Genomic DNA, 18816 nt, shown 5'->3' on the forward strand with positions numbered 1-18816 from the left:
TTATAAACTCGTAATCTGAAAGCAATCTTGTCACAATATTTTTCCACACCCCATCAGCTATGTTTGAGTACTAAAAATAAATTAATCAATATTAGGTGGAAGTTTAGCAAAGCTAAGATGTATTCTGATGATAAAGACTCAGACCTGAATGAAAGCTGTCAGTTATGTAGGGCCTGAAGTCATCTGTTAACATCATCCACTGGACTGTTCTGGTTGTTTACAACTGCAAGTTTTTCATGTCCTGCTGTATCCCCTAATTTCTCCACTATAAGTAAAACCCTAAGAGCATCTAAGACAGCATCTGCACAATAAGAATTAAAACTCAAATTCAATCCTGAAAATTAAGAGTATCCATAAAGATTTCATCCCTTTCAACTATCATACAACATATGAGACTAGATGAGGTCTACTTACACAGCTCAACAATCACACAACAGCCCATATACACCTCTGATGCCACAGCCCAGAGGTAAGGTAGGCCCAGCAATCTCTCACCCTCCTATCTTTATTGACCTCTGGAGGTCATGCCCCAGACCATGCCATAGCTTTCATCCCCCATTATTTACCAAATATAGACTATCAGTCTCTTTACAGAAGATTAAGGAAAATTCATAGGTATGCAAAAAAAACCCTTTTCTATGAATCCCAGCTTAACAGATTGTCCAAAAGGCCAAGGACAAAAGTGAAGACACTATAATCATCAGCAGCTTCAAACAGAGCCAGTGCACTAATGTAGATTGAAGTGGGTGAAAAGTCACTTGGCATAGCTTACCTTTACATCATGATAATATAGGAATGAACAGACTGCTACTGGGGCTCTGAGACCTGTGAATGTACACTTGCTGGCCTCATACCATTCACAATGGTTTCAGGAAGTAAATTTCTATGGACGACTCATTTTGAAAAGTCAGACAGTGTCTTCGTCAACTGTTCTCTCAGATGCTAACAACCCCCTGTCTTTACATAAAAATAAGCAGTGAGCCTTTACCTCAACCCTCATTAGACACTCTTCTAAGGCTTGAGAGCCACCACAGATGGCTTGCTGAACTTCAGCAGTCCAAAAGATGTGTCGTACTGTCAGTGTCACTTGGAGTGGCCAAGGTGACAAATGAGTTTCCACATCTCCACTTCCACCTCGTCGAGACCAAGAGTCAGCTCCTGCAGAAGTCTTCATCTTCAGTGTATATGTCAAAGACTCCTGAAACTGAATGAGGAGAGAATAACAATCATCATGCTATGAGAGAAAATTAGTATCTATCAAGTATCATGGAAACTATCCAACACCACCCTGCCAGACATACCCATCTAAAACTACTCTCCTAAGGCATGTTGGAGTCACAATATCCTATCCATGCTTTGGACACTATTCTTCTCTCCAGTATTATAAAAGTCTGTTCAACATAAGACCCCTCATGCCCAAGACATAATTTCCATGTTGAATACACTGAACTTCTCCTAAAGTGTTCTCCACCATTTCACTTGTTTTGCCCTGTGGACATGGCTGACTTCCTGAGAATTTTGCAAGCTCTGTAGAAGAGGGACTGATGGCAGATTTGAGAGAAAAACTTGAATTATATATTTAATAACCCTGCCTCACATTTCATAAACCTATATTCACAGATTCCCCTCCACTATCAAACGCAAAAATTACAAATCATATACATACCAAAATAAAGTGGCAAACACTAAACAACAATCTTCTCAACCCAACCTTAAACACCATCCCAACAGACATACACCCGTCTACAGTTAACTCCCCAGAAACAACACTTCCCACAAGTATGTAAGATGCTCTTTTCTCACCTTCCATTGTTCCAACATTACAAACACTGTTTTTGGCATATCACAAAAACCCTTCATACCAATAATGCACTCTCTCCATATAGACATGCACAAAAAATATTAATGCTCTTTATGACCTGTGGCTCTGCCTTGTGGATATGGTCATCTTGCTTGAGTCTTGCTGGGGGCCTGAGAGAAGATAGAAGGGGCTTCTGGGATAGAGTGGCAGATAGAAAAATTGAGAGATAAACAGATAGATAGATAGATAGATAAAGATAGATATAGATAAAGACAGACAGGCAAACAAATAAAGATAGATATAGATAAAGACAGACAGGCAAACAAATAGGTAAGTAGATGCCAGACAGACAGACAGACTAACAGATAGATAGACAGACAGATTGATAGACATAATCTTAAGCCACTGAAATGCTCTGCCTCAACCCCTGATGGACTTGTGATAACATATATAAAGCATGGGCTCATATTCAGCAAAAGCTTCAAACAGTGACTGAACTTGAAAGAAGGAATACCAGCAAAAAAGACAGTAGTGGGGTACGGTGCTTCAAAGACAAAGTTCCTGAAGACTCCAGTAATTAATTTCTCTTAAAAGCTTTTGTAAGTATACTTGGTCATGAACAGATATCATACCTACATCACTGAACACAGACCTCATTTAATGTAGCCTTGTATAACATCTTTTTGTTTAACATACATGAATTTTTTTTTTTTTTTTTTTTTTTTTGTCGCTGTCTCCCGCATACAGTACACATGATAGTCAGGCAAACGTCAGACACATGTGGGTCAGTCACTTCCATTAACTTTCTCCCCTATTAAAATGATACTTGACAAAAGTGAGAGGATAAAAAAAACATCCAGTCCACCACATCCTAACTTGCAACAAATTTTTCCCATGCAAGGAATAAGCCACTGGAAATGGAGGAGAGCAGGCCAGGAAGGTATCAGTGCACTGTCAGAGTGCAGCAGCAGTCATCAAAAACACTGCAGTCTCCAACAAATTAGAGAATATTAATTACATGTAAACTTAATTTCTTATTGTATACAAATAATGTGTTTATCTATAAAACACCAAAATAACATCAGTAGAGCCATTACAGTTATAAAAAGAAGCCAATCAATATCACTTACTACAGTACGAACTGAAATCGTCAGAAACACATCTCCATAGGCATCATGTTATACGAACCCCTTTTAACAGATTTTTCACTTTACTCACATTCCTCTTGAATGCATCTCATCTATTATAAGAGGATGTCTATGTACTACATTATTATCAAAACCCATTCACTGCAGCTGTAGTATATATGCAGTTGCAATGTAAGTAATCAAAATCTTGACCTGCTCATCTCTACCTCTGCCTCAAGGTAAACATACATACAGACATTAACACCTGTAGTGGCATCCCACACACTGTTGTTGGAAACTTACAGCCTACCAGCCTTTAGTTTTTCCAAACACTTGTCGGGCTATGCAAAAATGTCAAAGTGTCCCGTGCAAGACCTTTGCCCTATTACCACATAATTTGTAAAGCTGTGAGGTTTTTCCAAAATATAAATGTATGTTATAAAAACCCTCAGTAAATGTATTTGATTGTGACAAAAATACTTGCAAAAACACCACACACCTCATTTTGTTTGCCTGACAACAGAACAGCATAACCATGAGGGTGTATAACATGAGTACCATAAGTAATTTTCACCATGTTGAGTTATATATCACTATATGCATAAAATCTTCTCATAAATGCTTTGAATGAAATTGGAAAAATACATTTCTTGTGTACAATAGATTTTAGAACTGCTTTAATGGGAGTTAAACTTAAACATTTTTATGGTCTTACACCTACAGTGCAATATCATTACATCTTGGCTAGATTTCCAGGGTAACACCCTAACCTTAATACTGATGTGTAAGCAAATCAGCATTATAGATTAAGAATACCTACTCCTTGATACAAGAGAGTACTTGTATGAAATTACAGATTATGGTAATCTGTTTGTAAGAACTGGTGAACAAATTCAGAGCACTACCAAAGTTGCAGTAGTGATCAAAAAGTGAATGATGATAGCTAATCAAAAAGTCAAGGTGATTGGCTGAGGTGGAAAGACTGGGGAATTACTCTCTATTTTGCAAAATTCAATCTTACAATGAGCTTGTTTTGAAACACAAATAAGTGAAACCTTAGCGGTATCTCTGACACCTGTTCCCTCCCTGAACTCCCTCAAGGGGGAGGCCATTGCATATATGACAACAGTACACAGTAACTAACTATATATATACATAAAGAGCTCTGTTAATACTGAACTTAGAATCTTAAATTAAGTATGAATGGCTTTTTCACCTTGCATCTTGTAAAAAAATTTGTTTATCTCACCTGGAGGAGCCAGTTCTCAATACTCTGGCGGGCCTGAGCAGTCGACAACTTTTTGATAAGAGAAACAACCTCACCCTCCCTGCTTGCCACAGCATAGATATCATACTGTTCATCCAGGTAGAGGGAGTGGACACCATCAAAACACTTTCGTATATGTTGTTCCAGTTGCATCACATTTTTTTCACACAGCAGTGCTGTCAATTCCTCATTAGACAGGAAATACAACCTAAAGAAGGTAGAGTTAGTTATATATCAATTTTCTTTAATTCCACTACCATATCAAGAGTTGATCACACAGGTCCTTAAATTATGTCCAGTGAAGGAAACAAAATCCCCAGATTACTAAAGTGCCACTTGTCTGAAATATCCCTACATTACTAAAATGCCACTTGTCTGAAATATACCAGGCCTTCAATAGATCAGTCACTATACCTGTTTACCTATTGCTCTTATCTTCAACAATCAGTACATTATAAAACTAGGCTCCATGTCCACATCTACTAAATAGGCCAAGTACTGCTTCATATAGCCTTTTTTGTACTAACATTAACCAGTTCTCACTGCATCTCAAAATCTGTCACTGCATGACCCACCTCTTAACTTCAGCTTTATGATCCTAACTCCAAAATACCTATATTTATCAATAATCTCAAATTTTCATTTGAGCTGATATACATCATGATTTGTCACCTTGTAAAAATGTAGGTCTTGAAGTAAGACAGACCATTATCTATCATATCGAGAGCCCTGTGAGGTTTCGAAACCAGTGGCTATATAAAATATTGCCTCCCACTCAAGACCATCCTCCCTTGCAAGTGGCATACCCAAAACTACAAAAGGGATATCAACCAGATCTAGAGATTTCATCAAATCATGGTGTTTATCATATGCTAAAATCCCTCCACATAGTCTCACTCAATGAGGTTCCTCAAAAAAGGCTTGGGTTGACTTTTTTTTTACCAAACATAAGAAGATGTATGGGCAGAACAAACATTTTCATCCATCCAGAGGTATGGTATCCTTGAAGAGAAGCACCTAGAATAATTTTTTTTTTTTTTTTTTTTTTTTATACTTTGTCGCTGTCTCCCGCGTTTGCGAGGTAGCGCAAGGAAACAGACGAAAGAAATGGCCCAACCCCCCCCCCATACACATATACATACACACGTCCACACACGCAAATATACATACCTACACAGCTTTCCATGGTTTACCCCAGACGCTTCACATGCCTTGCTTCAATCCACTGACAGCACGTCAACCCCTGTATACCACATGACTCCAATTCACTCTATTTCTTGCCCTCCTTTCACCCTCCTGCATGTTCAGGCCCCGATCACACAAAATCTTTTTCACTCCATCTTTCCACCTCCAATTTGGTCTCCCTCTTCTCCTCGTTCCCTCCACCTCCGACACATATATCCTCTTGGTCAATCTCTCCTCACTCATTCTCTCCATGTGCCCAAACCATTTCAAAACACCCTCTTCTGCTCTCTCAACCACGCTCTTTTTATTTCCACACATCTCTCTTACCCTTACGTTACTTACTCGATCAAACCACCTCACACCACACATTGTCCTCAAACATCTCATTTCCAGCACATCCATCCTCCTGCGCACATCTCTATCCATAGCCCACGCCTCGCAACCATACAACATTGTTGGAACCACTATTCCCTCAAACATACCCATTTTTGCTTTCCGAGATAATGTTCTCGACTTCCACACATTTTTCAAGGCTCCCAAAATTTTCGCCCCCTCCCCCACCCTATGATCCACTTCCGCTTCCATGGTTCCATCCGCTGACAGATCCACTCCCAGATATCTAAAACACTTCACTTCCTCCAGTTTTTCTCCATTCAAACTCACCTCCCAATTGACTTGACCCTCACCCCTACTGTACCTAATAACCTTGCTCTTATTCACATTTACTCTCAACTTTCTTCTTCCACACACTTTACCAAACTCAGTCACCAGCTTCTGCAGTTTCTCACATGAATCGGCCACCAGCGCTGTATCATCAGCGAACAACAACTGACTCACTTCCCAAGAATAATACTTGAATTTTTTTTTCATTACTAAGTGAACAATGCTTTAGTGAAGAGATTTTTCCAGCCATGTGTTAAGAAAGGATTATTCCTATACATGACAGTCTCACTTTATCAAGAAACTTTGAATTAATCTTTACTTGAACAGGGTAATCCTCCAACTTGAGTAAAATCTTAGCTTATACATGTCTTGAATTTCATTAAAATTCCCTCCTGATCCCAGGGATACAAGCAACAGGAATTTCACTAAATTTACTTCAGTTAAATGGCCATAGGGTTAACACAGTAAAAGATTTAGGACCTTTGACAGGTACCATTTAAGCTGATATGAGGAAGCTATATGCTTTCTTTGGAAAAAAGAATCCCAATTTGTGTCACATAAGGCTAGAAATATCAAACACAACAACCAATGACTCTGTGTTAAGCACTTTGTAAAGAAAAGAATATTACTATAAATCTGGATTAACATTTACATGAATAGCGTAATCCTCCATTTAAGCAAAATCTTAGTCTCTAAACATGAATTTCATTAATATTCCTTCCTAATCCCTTGGCTACACGTAACATAATTTTCACAAGAAACATATCGAAGATAAATGCCCACAAAGCTAACATAATAAAAGATTCAGGCCCTTTAACCTAGCCTGAGATGAGGAAACTATATGTTTTCTTGGAAAAAGGAATCCCAATCTACTTCACACATGGTTAGAAACATCAAGTGGTACAACCAAAACTCCTATAAAGCACCAATAATAAGACATGAATATCACAGGCTTCATTTTAAACATAAGTATGACATGATAAAACTCTAAATACACAAATTCATCTCATCTCAAAAGATCTTTTAAAAAAAAGGAAAAAGCTAAGATTAAACAAACCAAACTAAGGTCTAGGTGATGACCCCAACAGCCTTCAGTCCAAAAATTGGAGGTAACATTATTATAAAACTGTACGAGGGAGCTGGCGTATGTGGCAGTGCAATCCACCTGAAGATTCACTAGTAATAACAGAATCCAAATGAAATTAAATGACCATGAACACTATACCATCTCAGACAACATAAACATAGTCCTAGAGCTTGACAGGTTGTCTGCCTATGTGTCATGTAGTTTACACAAAATAAAATGCTCGAATAAACTTTCTTCAGTGCTGCTACTATAAGATCAGTCGTTTCTAAAAGAAGAACTGGATGACACAAATCTAATTCATTATTTACTGCACAGAGGTATAGGCATCCATCAAAATCAGTATCTCTTGACCCTGCTTAAAAAACGAAAAAATAGAAAACCAGCATTACTTCCTGCTGCTAAGCCTTAGTCCATAATGGTATCTCTATAGGACCTCCAAAGAATGGTGGCCCCACCTTAAGTCCTTTGCTCCTATCTAAACCAACAGTAGGTCCACAGGAGCTCTCCAAGTCATGGGTCTCTGTAGATTTTCCTTGCTGAACCACTATTCCACAGTCTTGTAAATCTCTCATAGAAAATCTCATAATAAATCTTTCTTTGACCAGAGAGAACCTGTAATAATCTAGAAACCACATTCATTAATTTCAGTGAGATAAGGCAAGTATGTATGATCAGAGGCCATGTTTGGTAAAAAAAAGATAAACAGATACAATGTCTTTGAAGAATCTTGAATAAAAATGAAATGCAATAAATCTGGAGGCTCAGCTGGAAGTAAATTCATTATTGCTGGTACAGTAAGTACATTTAAGAAAGTACATTTGTTGCTGGCTTCAAGGGATCTGTCTTCTTTTGAGTAAGATACTTTCCCGTCCCAAGAGTTGCCATGATCATAAAGGTAGTTCCCCAAGTTAAAGCCTAAACATCTCACCCCAGCGGTGCTGACCCTTGTGAATTATCAAACACTATGCTAAATATGTTTAAGTTTATTGCAATGTTTTTGTTAGCAAGGGACTACGTTCACTTTATCCCTCTGGATAACATAAAACCTATTAAGTAGAGGTGAAAGTAAGGACAGAGAGAGAGCAAAGGACAAAAAAGATAGTAAATATATCATAAAAAGTCTTGATGGAATGGAATACAATAAATATCTGTCAAAGACAAAACAATGAGCACAGAGGCATACCTTGGGAAGATCTGTCTCTTGTTGTCAAGGTAGGTATGTACTGCCTTCTGGATAACAGCAAAACTGTCTAGACAGGAGGAGACCTCCTGAAGAGCCTGAGTATTCCCAACTACATCCAACAGCTGCTCAGCAGACAGAGTTTCCTCAATCACTCTGTTCCATTTCTTGTCTAGTTCCTGTATGTAGCATTTCAATATCATAAAGATTTTATGGTAATTCATGGCAGTTATTAAAATTACATAGTAAACCTTATCAGCATACAGTTTATGACAAAATGCTGAGGTTTTCTGACGTAAATTAATGTGAGAAAATTGCCTACAATAATCTACATTGTACAATCTACATAGTAAATAGCTAAGGTGTGTGAATAACCTGAAAATAACAAGACTGATTTATGTTTCACTTAAATATCTATAAAGAAAGGCCGCATGGGAAACCAATTAAATCAAATTACTGAGAAGCTGAATAGGTGACTGTTCTACTCTGAAATTTTTGTACAGGATTATTCTTCAAATCATATGATGGTAATTCCCCACAAACAACCGGATCAAAGGAGAGACATCTCTCATATACAGTACCAGTAAGCAAAAGACAACTTAGACATTCACTTTTATGAAATCTGACCAAAATCAAGCTCTTAGTAATCATGAAAAATTATACATACATTTTTTCCACAAGTTTCCCATTTCCCTCATCAGCAAGGTAATGCCAGAAACAGACAAAGAAATGGCCTCATTCAATCACATCCAAGGCAGCGGGAGTGGATGGTGTTGCAGTTCAAATTATTAAGAAAGGGGGGTGACTGTGTTGTTGATTGGTTGGTAAGGATATCTAATGTATGTATGGATCATGGTAAAGTGCCTGAGGATTGGCAGAATGCATGTATAGTGCCACTGTACAAAGGCAAAGGGGATAAAGGCGAGTATTCAAACTACTTCGGCAAAAGTTTGTTGAGTATACCTGGAAAATTAATGGGAGGGTATTGACTGAGAGGTGAAGGCATGTACAGAGCATCAGATTGGGGAAGAGCAGTGTGATTTCACAAGTGGTGGAGGATGTGCGGATCAGGTGTTTACTTTGAAGAGTGTATGTGAGAAATACTTAAAAAAAACAGATGGAGTTGTATGTGACATTTATGAATCTGGAGAAGGCAAGTGATAGGGTTGATATATATGCTTTGTGGAAGGTCTTACAAATATATGGTGGGGGAGGTAAGCTGCTAGCAGAGAAGATTTTATCAAGGGTATAAGGCATATGTACGAGTAGGAAGAGAGGGGAGTTACTGGTTCCCAGTGAGGGTCAGCCTGTGGCAGGGGTGTGTGATCTCACTATGGCTATTTAATCTGTTTATGGAAAAAGGCCTGCGAAGTGAGTCAATTGTAGTTCAAGATGATACAGCACTTGTGGCTTATTCAAGCGAGAAACTGCAGAAGCTGGCGACTGAGTCTGGATGAGTGTGTGAAAGCTGAGAGCAAATGTGAAATGCCATTGCCAGCATTAGCGAGCTAACACCAGGATCAGATGAAGGGACATCTGCTCACACTCACATGTAATCACATATACACATGAATTGCTTTCAAATCTATGCAAATTTTGAAAGTATTCATTACTGTTCTGTTCTTAGAGTGTAGTGGATACATGGCTAAAGTTTGTCAACCTATAACTCACTTTCGTCATATTTTCTGTAGATAACAAACAAACCAATTAGCTAAAACAAGAATAACATGAAGAGGGTTTAACAGGAAATACCTGAAACATCTTGTACTCATCTGGCAACTGCAGCGGGAGATCAGGTGTTGAAAAAACAGGTGTTAGGTCCACCCACAGTGTCTGTACCTGCATAATGAAAATCATTCCTACATTACAGGGATACAGATCATCACACAGAACCAGAATGTTTACATAAACATGGAATGCTCAGTGTGTATATGCAGATACAGAGGTTCTGTTTAAAATTCAAAAACATTAATCAAACATACAACCAGTATCAATTTCTGACACAATGAAAATATTTCAGATCTTTTGTTACTCACCAGAAGAAATGAAATTTGGTTCTAAAAATATTTTATGAGAATATCTCTGAAAAACCTCAATCGTTCTATCTATATCTCTGATGCCCATTCCCTTTGGGAACTCATTCATGGGGTGGCTTCTTAGCCTTTAGTGCCTCAACCTTAACAGGCCACTGGCAGAGGGCAACTCTAGCACTATTTTCAGAGGCTCCTACCTAATGTTTCTATCGACTCCTTCTACCTACTGTGTCTTGCTAATATTCCTGAAAGACCTCACTGTTGGAATTCAAAAAAAATTTCAGTATACTGTCTATAACATATATCAAAAGCCTTGCAGAATAACAAGTAGCCTAAGCTTCTAAAATCAGTATTGCGGTTAGGAAACACAAACATGCTCTTGATGTTTAGCAAGACATGCCCCATCTATTTATCAACGTCTTTGATGCCTGTTACCACCTGCAACTCCTTCAAGGGGGTGGCCATAACAACAGTCTCCATAACCAGTGAACTCCAGTGCCGCTTCATAGCCTTTAGTGCCTCACTCTTAGCAGATTACTGGCAGAGGGCAACTCTAGTGCAGTGCTTGCAGAGGCTCCTACCTAATGTCCCAACTGACTACTACTTAATGCTCTAGCCTAATGTTCCTATATAATACTTCTACCTTATGCTCTTGTCTAAATGTTCCTACCTACTACTCCTATGTATTGCTCCTACCTTTCTGCCAAAATGTCAGGCTAGCACATAGTGCTCACCGCAGGAAAATCTCGAATTACAAAGAATGAGCTGTGTGAGTTATGTGTTGTCAAGTGTTATGTATGACATGGAGGTATTGTATGTTTGTGGACAGAATGCCTGTAGTTAACATGAAGGTGAAGCAGAAAGAAAAGACAGCTACCTTGGTCAAAAGAGTGCAACTTGACAACCACTGAAGTGCTGGCTCACTACACAGCTGTCACTAACCCTCCTGATACCTAAGTGGGTAGTGAGGTATTGTACGTTTGTGGACAGAATGCCTGTAGTTAACATGTGGGCAAAGCAGAAAGAAAAGACTGCTACCTTGGTCAAAAGAGTGCAACTTGACAACCACTGAAGTGCTGGCTCACTACACAGCCATCACTAACCCTCCTGATACCTAAGTGGGGAGTACTGGTAATATACCTCCCTGGTCACTGGCTGCTTACCAGCTACTCTCTACTGCCCTGTGATAATGAAATATGAAAGTCAAAAACAACATGAGACCATGAGCCATATCATCTTCCCCTGAATGCTGCACTCACCTTTGTAAAGATAAGTTTCTAAGTTATGTGTGCCATACTGCAAAATAACAAGGATCTCCCACATCATACTTCCCTTAATACTGCAACCTCCTATGTAAGGATAAGTAAAAAAATAAAAACCTGTTCATTAACTGACCATGGGAAAAAGACTATACCTCTTTATAGATAACCTTGCATGACTTCCCAACAATTCCTAAAATTCACAAAAGCAAATCTAATGCCCCCCAGGTACTAAGCAAGTCATAACAGTAAAACCAAAATAACATTTCCTGCACTGTTCAGCTACTGATATATACCACCTATTTAAGCTAATACTGTAACTTATAATTAGCAAACCTCTGCCTAGAAATTCTTAAGAGGGCCCAGACTCCTGACAAATGGATAACCTATAATCATTAATATCATGCTCCTTGTATGTTCCACAGAACCATGAAGTTGATGCAATGTAATTGATAATGGTAAACACTGAGAAAGAGCTAAATTACTGATACAAGCATCAGCTGTTTAAGGTTACAGTATACTTAATCCAAACATATTTAAACTGCAACTGGTTAGCTATACTCTTTACACCCCAAGCCAGTACTAATTTTTATATATCTAACTGCCTTTCCTGTTTTAATGAGCTAGCATAGGAACAAACAAACAATGGCCTCATTTAGTAAACTCCAATCTCTAGCAGTCATGTATAATGTATCAAATACAGAGACTACAGTATTATCCACAGCAGAGACCCAAAAACTACTCCACAGCTTCCTTGATCACTTCATATGCCATGATTGTGCCTACTGATAGCAAAATCATTCATTGTCAGGAATCAGGGTCCTCAGCATTTCTGACATCAAAATAAATCTCCACAACTGATCTGTAGCGTGAAAAAAATAAGCAGCCTGAGGTTTCAAATAATGCAGACATCTGATCTGGTTACCTGACAACATCTAACAACCTCTGTTCTTATCATTGGTACTATATTCAATGATTTCTAAGTTTTCAGAAAAAAGGATAATCATAGCCATAATCCACAATTAAAAGACAATTATGTGAATTGCTCCTTTGCATCTTATATCAGCAAAAGATACACTTTCCCAGTTCAATCAATCTTCGAACACAACAAATGTGGACATGCTAATGAAGCAGAGCATAGGAAGTAGGGATTTAGGAAAAATTTCAAGTGTTTTATAATCCTGACACAACAGCTTATTGATACCTTTTACCATACTTGGTCTCTTACCATTCAAATACTGAAGCACAGTTATCTAAGGGTAACTTAACGATAATCAAACAGCTGTAACAAGTTTCTGTCACAAAACAAAACAAAAAAGAAGGTACATTGTATTCACTTCTTATATTTCTTTGTGTAAATATTGGATGCAAACACCAAGTTGTTGATGATATCACTAATCATTCCTACCTTCAACCATACCGTCAGTGTCTCCTGCACTGTCCGTAGTGTTCTCTCCCAATTTTTCACATCATCTGTAAGAAAATATCATCCAATGAAAATAATTTAATGCAAAGGCAATCTGTTAATAAAAAAACTTTATAAACTACTATAGACTTACTGTACACAAAAACATATACATAGATTTATGTCACAATCTTGCATATGCAAATACAGAATTATAATCTGTTCAAGATGAAAACTTCACCTTACTGAAAACTCTATGCTTTTCCATCAAAAATACATCCTTCAGTAGTATGATAGTTTGTGATGGTTATAACATGCTCATAAATATACCATGCTAATGTATGGACTGTAAAATCAAGTAATGTACTGCAGAACTTAATCAACAGAATCTGACTGGAAAAGGGAAAAACATCATGAAAATTTACTGAACACTACAAGTCAGAATGGGCAGATCACAGATCAAACACCAGGTTTTATAACTCATTCCTTCAACAACTTTGAAGTTTCATTAAACTATGGTGAAAAATCTAAAGAGAGGATGGCAATAGACCAGGATGTATTGTGTGCCTGGTACCTGATGCAAGAATTGAGCTACTCCAGACCTTAGTTAATCCAAAACCTTCATGCAGACAAGTCAAAAATAACAAAATAGCTTAAATGTAGTATTGCTGGCACAAGGATCACAGAGGAATTAACCATATCTAATCAAACAGTGTGTGATATGAAAAAAAGAATAAATACAAAATGAAGCAGTTTGCTTTCTAATTTGATATTGGTGCTGGTAGTAGTGCATAATAAAAGAATGACTGTGAAACAGTGTAAAGATACAAAATTAGTTTTATGTTTGTTTTACATGCATCTTAAATTCAAAGGGTTAATATCAAACACCATTCTAGGTAATGTAGATTAACTAAACTTCATTTACATGCATGATGCATTTTCAATGAAATTTGAAAAGTCGAGACTTTCAGCTAATTTAGACACCATCTGCCCCATTTAGTCCTGATGAGCAGGAGTGCTCTCTGGCACTAAATCAAGAAAATATGGAAAGGGAAGGCATTGGTAACAAAGAGGGTGAGTGTGTAATCAAAAAGGAAATTTCTAATGATACATTTGTTTCATTTTTCAAGATATCAACATGGCACAGGCAAAGTGAACAAATGATGCACGTCAATGGTACGTTATCCGAATGGGCTGAAGTTACATACAAGAAGAGTGCTTGCAAGGCTCAATCTTGGGCCCAATGCTATTCTTGGGATAAGTAAATGACTTGCCAAAAGGATTATACCCATACCTAACTATGGTCATGAATGACACCAAACTCATGACAGAAATAATGAATGAAAATGATAGCATCTGCCTACAGGAGGATTTGGACAAACTCCAGAGTCTGAGATTCAGTGCAAATAAGTGGAAAATAACGAAGCTCAAGTATGAATACTACTTAGTGGGATATAAGCTACAAGAATCAATGAGAGAAAAAGATCTGGAGTTGACATTGTATCTTATCTGTTGCTAAAGCTTCACATCAGGAGAATAGTAAGAGAAGTAAACCGTCTGCAGTCAAATATCACATTCGCACTCAAGTCTATGCATAAGGACATGTTTGAAAAGCTATTAACAACATACATTACAACAAAATTGGATTATGCTTCTCATGTCTGGTCACTGTACCTGAAGAAACACAGATATGATCTAGAGAAGAACAACCAGGATGGTACTGGAACCAAGATGGTTGAGCTACAATGAAAGGCTGAAGGATATAAATCTGTCCATCTTAGCAGAGAGAAAGGAGTGATTTGATAACAACCCTATAAGCTCCTAAATCAACAGGATGAGAATGACAGTAAAAATATTTTCATTCGGTGAAGTATCAGATTTACCAAAGGCTGAGAAAGAGGACTGTTAAAAAAGGATGCAAAGGACATCTGCTTTAAAGGTAGTGAATGGTTGGAAAGGTCTGAGTAAGGAAACTGAATGCTGGGGACTTACAAAGGTTTAAAAGTCTTCTTGATGACACAAAAAGTACAAGAGATGGGGCCCCATGAGGGCAAAGCTCTCTTCCCCTAGTATGGAAATAGGTAACTCTATGCCCCAGACAAAGGCTACCTCAGATGAAAGGAATAAATTGAGAGAAAAAGAGAGCAGAAATTAATCAGGACCCTGCAGATATTTGTAGGCCTGACTAAGGCAGAAAGGTCACAGGAGGAGGAAAAGATGAAAGGAAAAGAATTCCACAGGTTTGCTGTTTGAAGAAAGGAGTTATCTTAACAGTTAATTGTCAAGTTACGTCTCCATACAAAAACTGCATGACGCAATAAACAAATGAGGGCCTAAGAGGCGACTGAACATAAAGAAGAACTAAGGCACTGAAGTTTCATTGCAAAGCAAGAAGTCTCGAGTGTCTATATATCATAAGAGAAAAACCATCAGAGAAAAACCTAAATACAAGATGCAACCACATCAGCAGATTTGTTTGTAACAGGTTCATCATTTTCAATAAACACTTCCCACATATTCCCTACGTGCTGTAGAAGGCAACTAAAAGGGGAGGAAGCAGGGGGCTAGAAATCCTCCCCTCTCATTTTCAATTTTCCAAAAGAGGGAACAGAGAAGGAGGTCCAGTGAGGATATTCCCTCTAAGGTTCAGTCCTCTGCTCTTAACGCTACCTCGCTAGCACGGGAAATGGCAAATATGTATAAAAAAAGAAATCTCTATCAAACAAAAACCTTCCTAAATTAAAAGTAGTGGCATTTGTACAATCTTTGTTAAAAGAACCAATAATTCATTCATTGGCAATAAATTTTATTTTACCCATAAAGTCGATCCTTATTCATAAAGTCAATCCTTATTCAAAGTCTAAGATTAGAAAACTAATTCTTGTAATTATACATATCTCTGATTTGGAGAATTCAAATGCTCACCTACAAATGGACCAACAAAGGGAGAGTTTTTGATGGTATGTGTAGTGATGAGGTGATCGTCCACCAACTCTCGCACCTCATGAAGCCCTGCCAACACCTCCACACCCACTTCCCTGTGTATAACAAAGAGGATGTCCTTTATGTGCTAATTTGAAATGCCTCTGATAAGTACTAACTTCGAACCAGCCCTCTTTTAAGTAGAGCACAATTCATCTCTGAAATTTAGGGATGCATTCGAACTGCTGTCAACAATAAGTGCCCATTTCCACAAAGGTCTTTCTGTTTTTAAAGTTTCAGATAGCTGCTTTCACCCTTTAATATGAATCTCTATGTCTATCTCCTTGTAGACTTAAACACCAGTAACAATGATAATAATAATCATCAGTAATAATGATAATAATCATAAAAAATAGATAACACCTTGCATCACATGAAGTGTGGCAAAGTAACAAGAGTGGATGAAATTACAGTTGATTTCTCAGGATGGGGTGACAGTGATGTTGATTTGTTGGTCAGACTATTTGATGTTTGTGTATCCCAAGGTGAGGGATCTGAGGAGTGAGAGCGTCTGAATATAATAAACAATAAATAAATGAAATATAAATATATTCATTTATCATACTTAGTCACTGTCTCCTGCATTAGCGAGGTAGCGCAAGGAAACAGATGAAAGAATGGCCCAATCCACCCACGTACACATGTATATACATAAACGCCCACACACACACATACACATACCTATACATTTCAACGTATACATACATATGCATACACAGACATAATACATATGTACATATGCACATAATTCACACTTACTGCCTTCATCCATTCCCGTCGCCACCTTGCCACACATGAAATGGCACACCCCTCCCCCTGCGTGCATGCATGAGGTAGCACTAGGAAAAGACAAAAAAAGGCCACATTCGTTCACACTCAGTCTCTAGCTGTCATGTGTAATGCACCACAACCACAGCTCCCTTTCCACATTCAGGCCCCACAAAACTTTCCATGGTTTACCCAAGATGCTTCACATGCCCTGGTTCAATCCCTTGACAGCATGTCCACCCCAGTATACCACATTGTTCCAATTCACCCTATTCCTCGCACCCCTTTCACCCTCCTGCATGTTCAGGCCCCAATCACTCAATATCTTTTTCACTCCATCCTTCCATCTCCACTTTGGTCTCCCACTTCTCCTCGTTCCCTCCACCTCTGACTCATATATCCTCTTTGTCAATCTTTCCTCACTCATTGTCTCCATGTGACCAAACCATTTCAATACACCCTCTTCTGCTCTCTCAACCACACTCTTTTCATTACCAAACATCTCTCTTACCCTTTCATATAGTACCCCTTATGCTTTCTAAAAGCCCAAAAACAAAAGTGAGTGCAAAAATTACAGATGAATATGTCCACTGAGCAAAACTGGTATGGAATATGTGAGCGTGCTGACTGACAGGAGGTGGTACAGAGAAAATATGACTGGAGGAGAAATGTAGCTTCAGGAGAAGTAGATGGCATTGTGGACCTAGCACTTTCTTTGAAGATTTTGTATATGAAACACTTGGAGAGAGTGAATTATAAGAAGCATTAATGGATCTAGAGAGAGTGTTTGATGGGATTAACAGAGACACCTTGTGGAACGAGCTATGAACATATGGAGTAAATGAGCAGTTATGAAATGTAAGTATGGCTGTCATGTAAAATGTACTAAAATCAGAGCCCATCACACACAGATAAGCCCCAAAGACCACCCTTTGGTTACCCAATATCACTTCATATGAATTGGTTCTCCACAAAGACAGCACATTGCCCCATATATATCACACTGTTCCACTTAATTCTATCTATGCATGCTTCTCATTCTCCTCAAAGTTCAGGCCATAATCTATCTATGCATGTTACTCATTCTCCTCAAAGTTCAGGCCATAATCTATCTATGCATGCTTCTCAATCTCCTCAAAGTTCATGCCATAATCTAGCTATGCATGCATCTCATTCTCCTCAAAGTTCAAGCCATGACACTCCAAAGCTTCATTCACTCCACCCTTCCTCCCCTTTCTCAATCTTGTTCTCCCCCTTGTTCCCTCCATTTCTGCATTTGCAAGCACTGTTTCCCTGAGTAGCTCCCATTCCTCACCCACTCCTGTAGTTTCATTTACTTACATTTTGCCATTCTTCATCCAATCTACCCAATTATATCCTCTCAAAAGCCTCTTTTCCAAATCCACTCACTCTCATCCTCTTCTTCCCACTCAAACCATCTCCTCTAGAGCCTCTATAAACTTTCGCCTTACTTCCACCAAAAAGTGATCAGACATCCTACTAGCTGCCCCTCTTAGAAAATTTGCATCCAAAAGTCTCTCTTCAGCATGCCTATCAGATAGTAGATAATCCAATAATGCCCTATCATTAACCCCACTTACTCTATCATTAACCCCACTTACTCTTGTACACTTATGTTCCTTCTTTTTCAATCTCAGCCACCATAAGATTACACTGTGAAAAAAAATTTCTCCAGAGGTTGTACCAAAGTACTAGGATGAAAAGGAGTACTTTATTATAATCAAGGAACTTCTCACTCCAAAAGAGTACATAATTTTCCTGCTACTGATCGTAACTTAGCCTTGAAGCTGTAGAAACTCTAAATAAGGAGTCGTGTTGTAAAAAATCATATAATCATGGTTTACATGACACTCATACACTCCCACAGCATCAATGACTCTGTTTTATGTATTTTCAGTCAACAGAATCTAAATAAGGTTATCAGGTAATGAAATATGTCTATAAATCACTCTTCAAGTTACACTATTTGTAAAACAGGAGTATGTATAAACACAAGCAAGTGATACAGTGTATATGTTACCGATAATCAATATAAAGA

At 38.2% G+C, this 18816-nt stretch overlaps 1 protein-coding gene across 1 annotated transcript in view; it reads right to left on the reverse strand.

The window, feature by feature from the left end:
* Nucleotides 1-18816, reverse strand: part of LOC139765996 (dynein axonemal heavy chain 7-like) — a 178548-nt gene that overhangs the window by 121721 nt on the left and 38011 nt on the right. The window contains 6 exon segments of the mRNA XM_071694035.1: nt 989-1204; nt 4178-4403; nt 8314-8489; nt 10063-10149; nt 13011-13075; nt 15933-16045. Of these exon segments, the coding sequence (XP_071550136.1) occupies nt 989-1204; nt 4178-4403; nt 8314-8489; nt 10063-10149; nt 13011-13075; nt 15933-16045 (883 nt within the window).

This window comes from Panulirus ornatus, chromosome 56 (genome assembly GCF_036320965.1).
Source record: "Panulirus ornatus isolate Po-2019 chromosome 56, ASM3632096v1, whole genome shotgun sequence".
Lineage (NCBI taxonomy): Eukaryota > Metazoa > Arthropoda > Malacostraca > Decapoda > Palinuridae > Panulirus > Panulirus ornatus.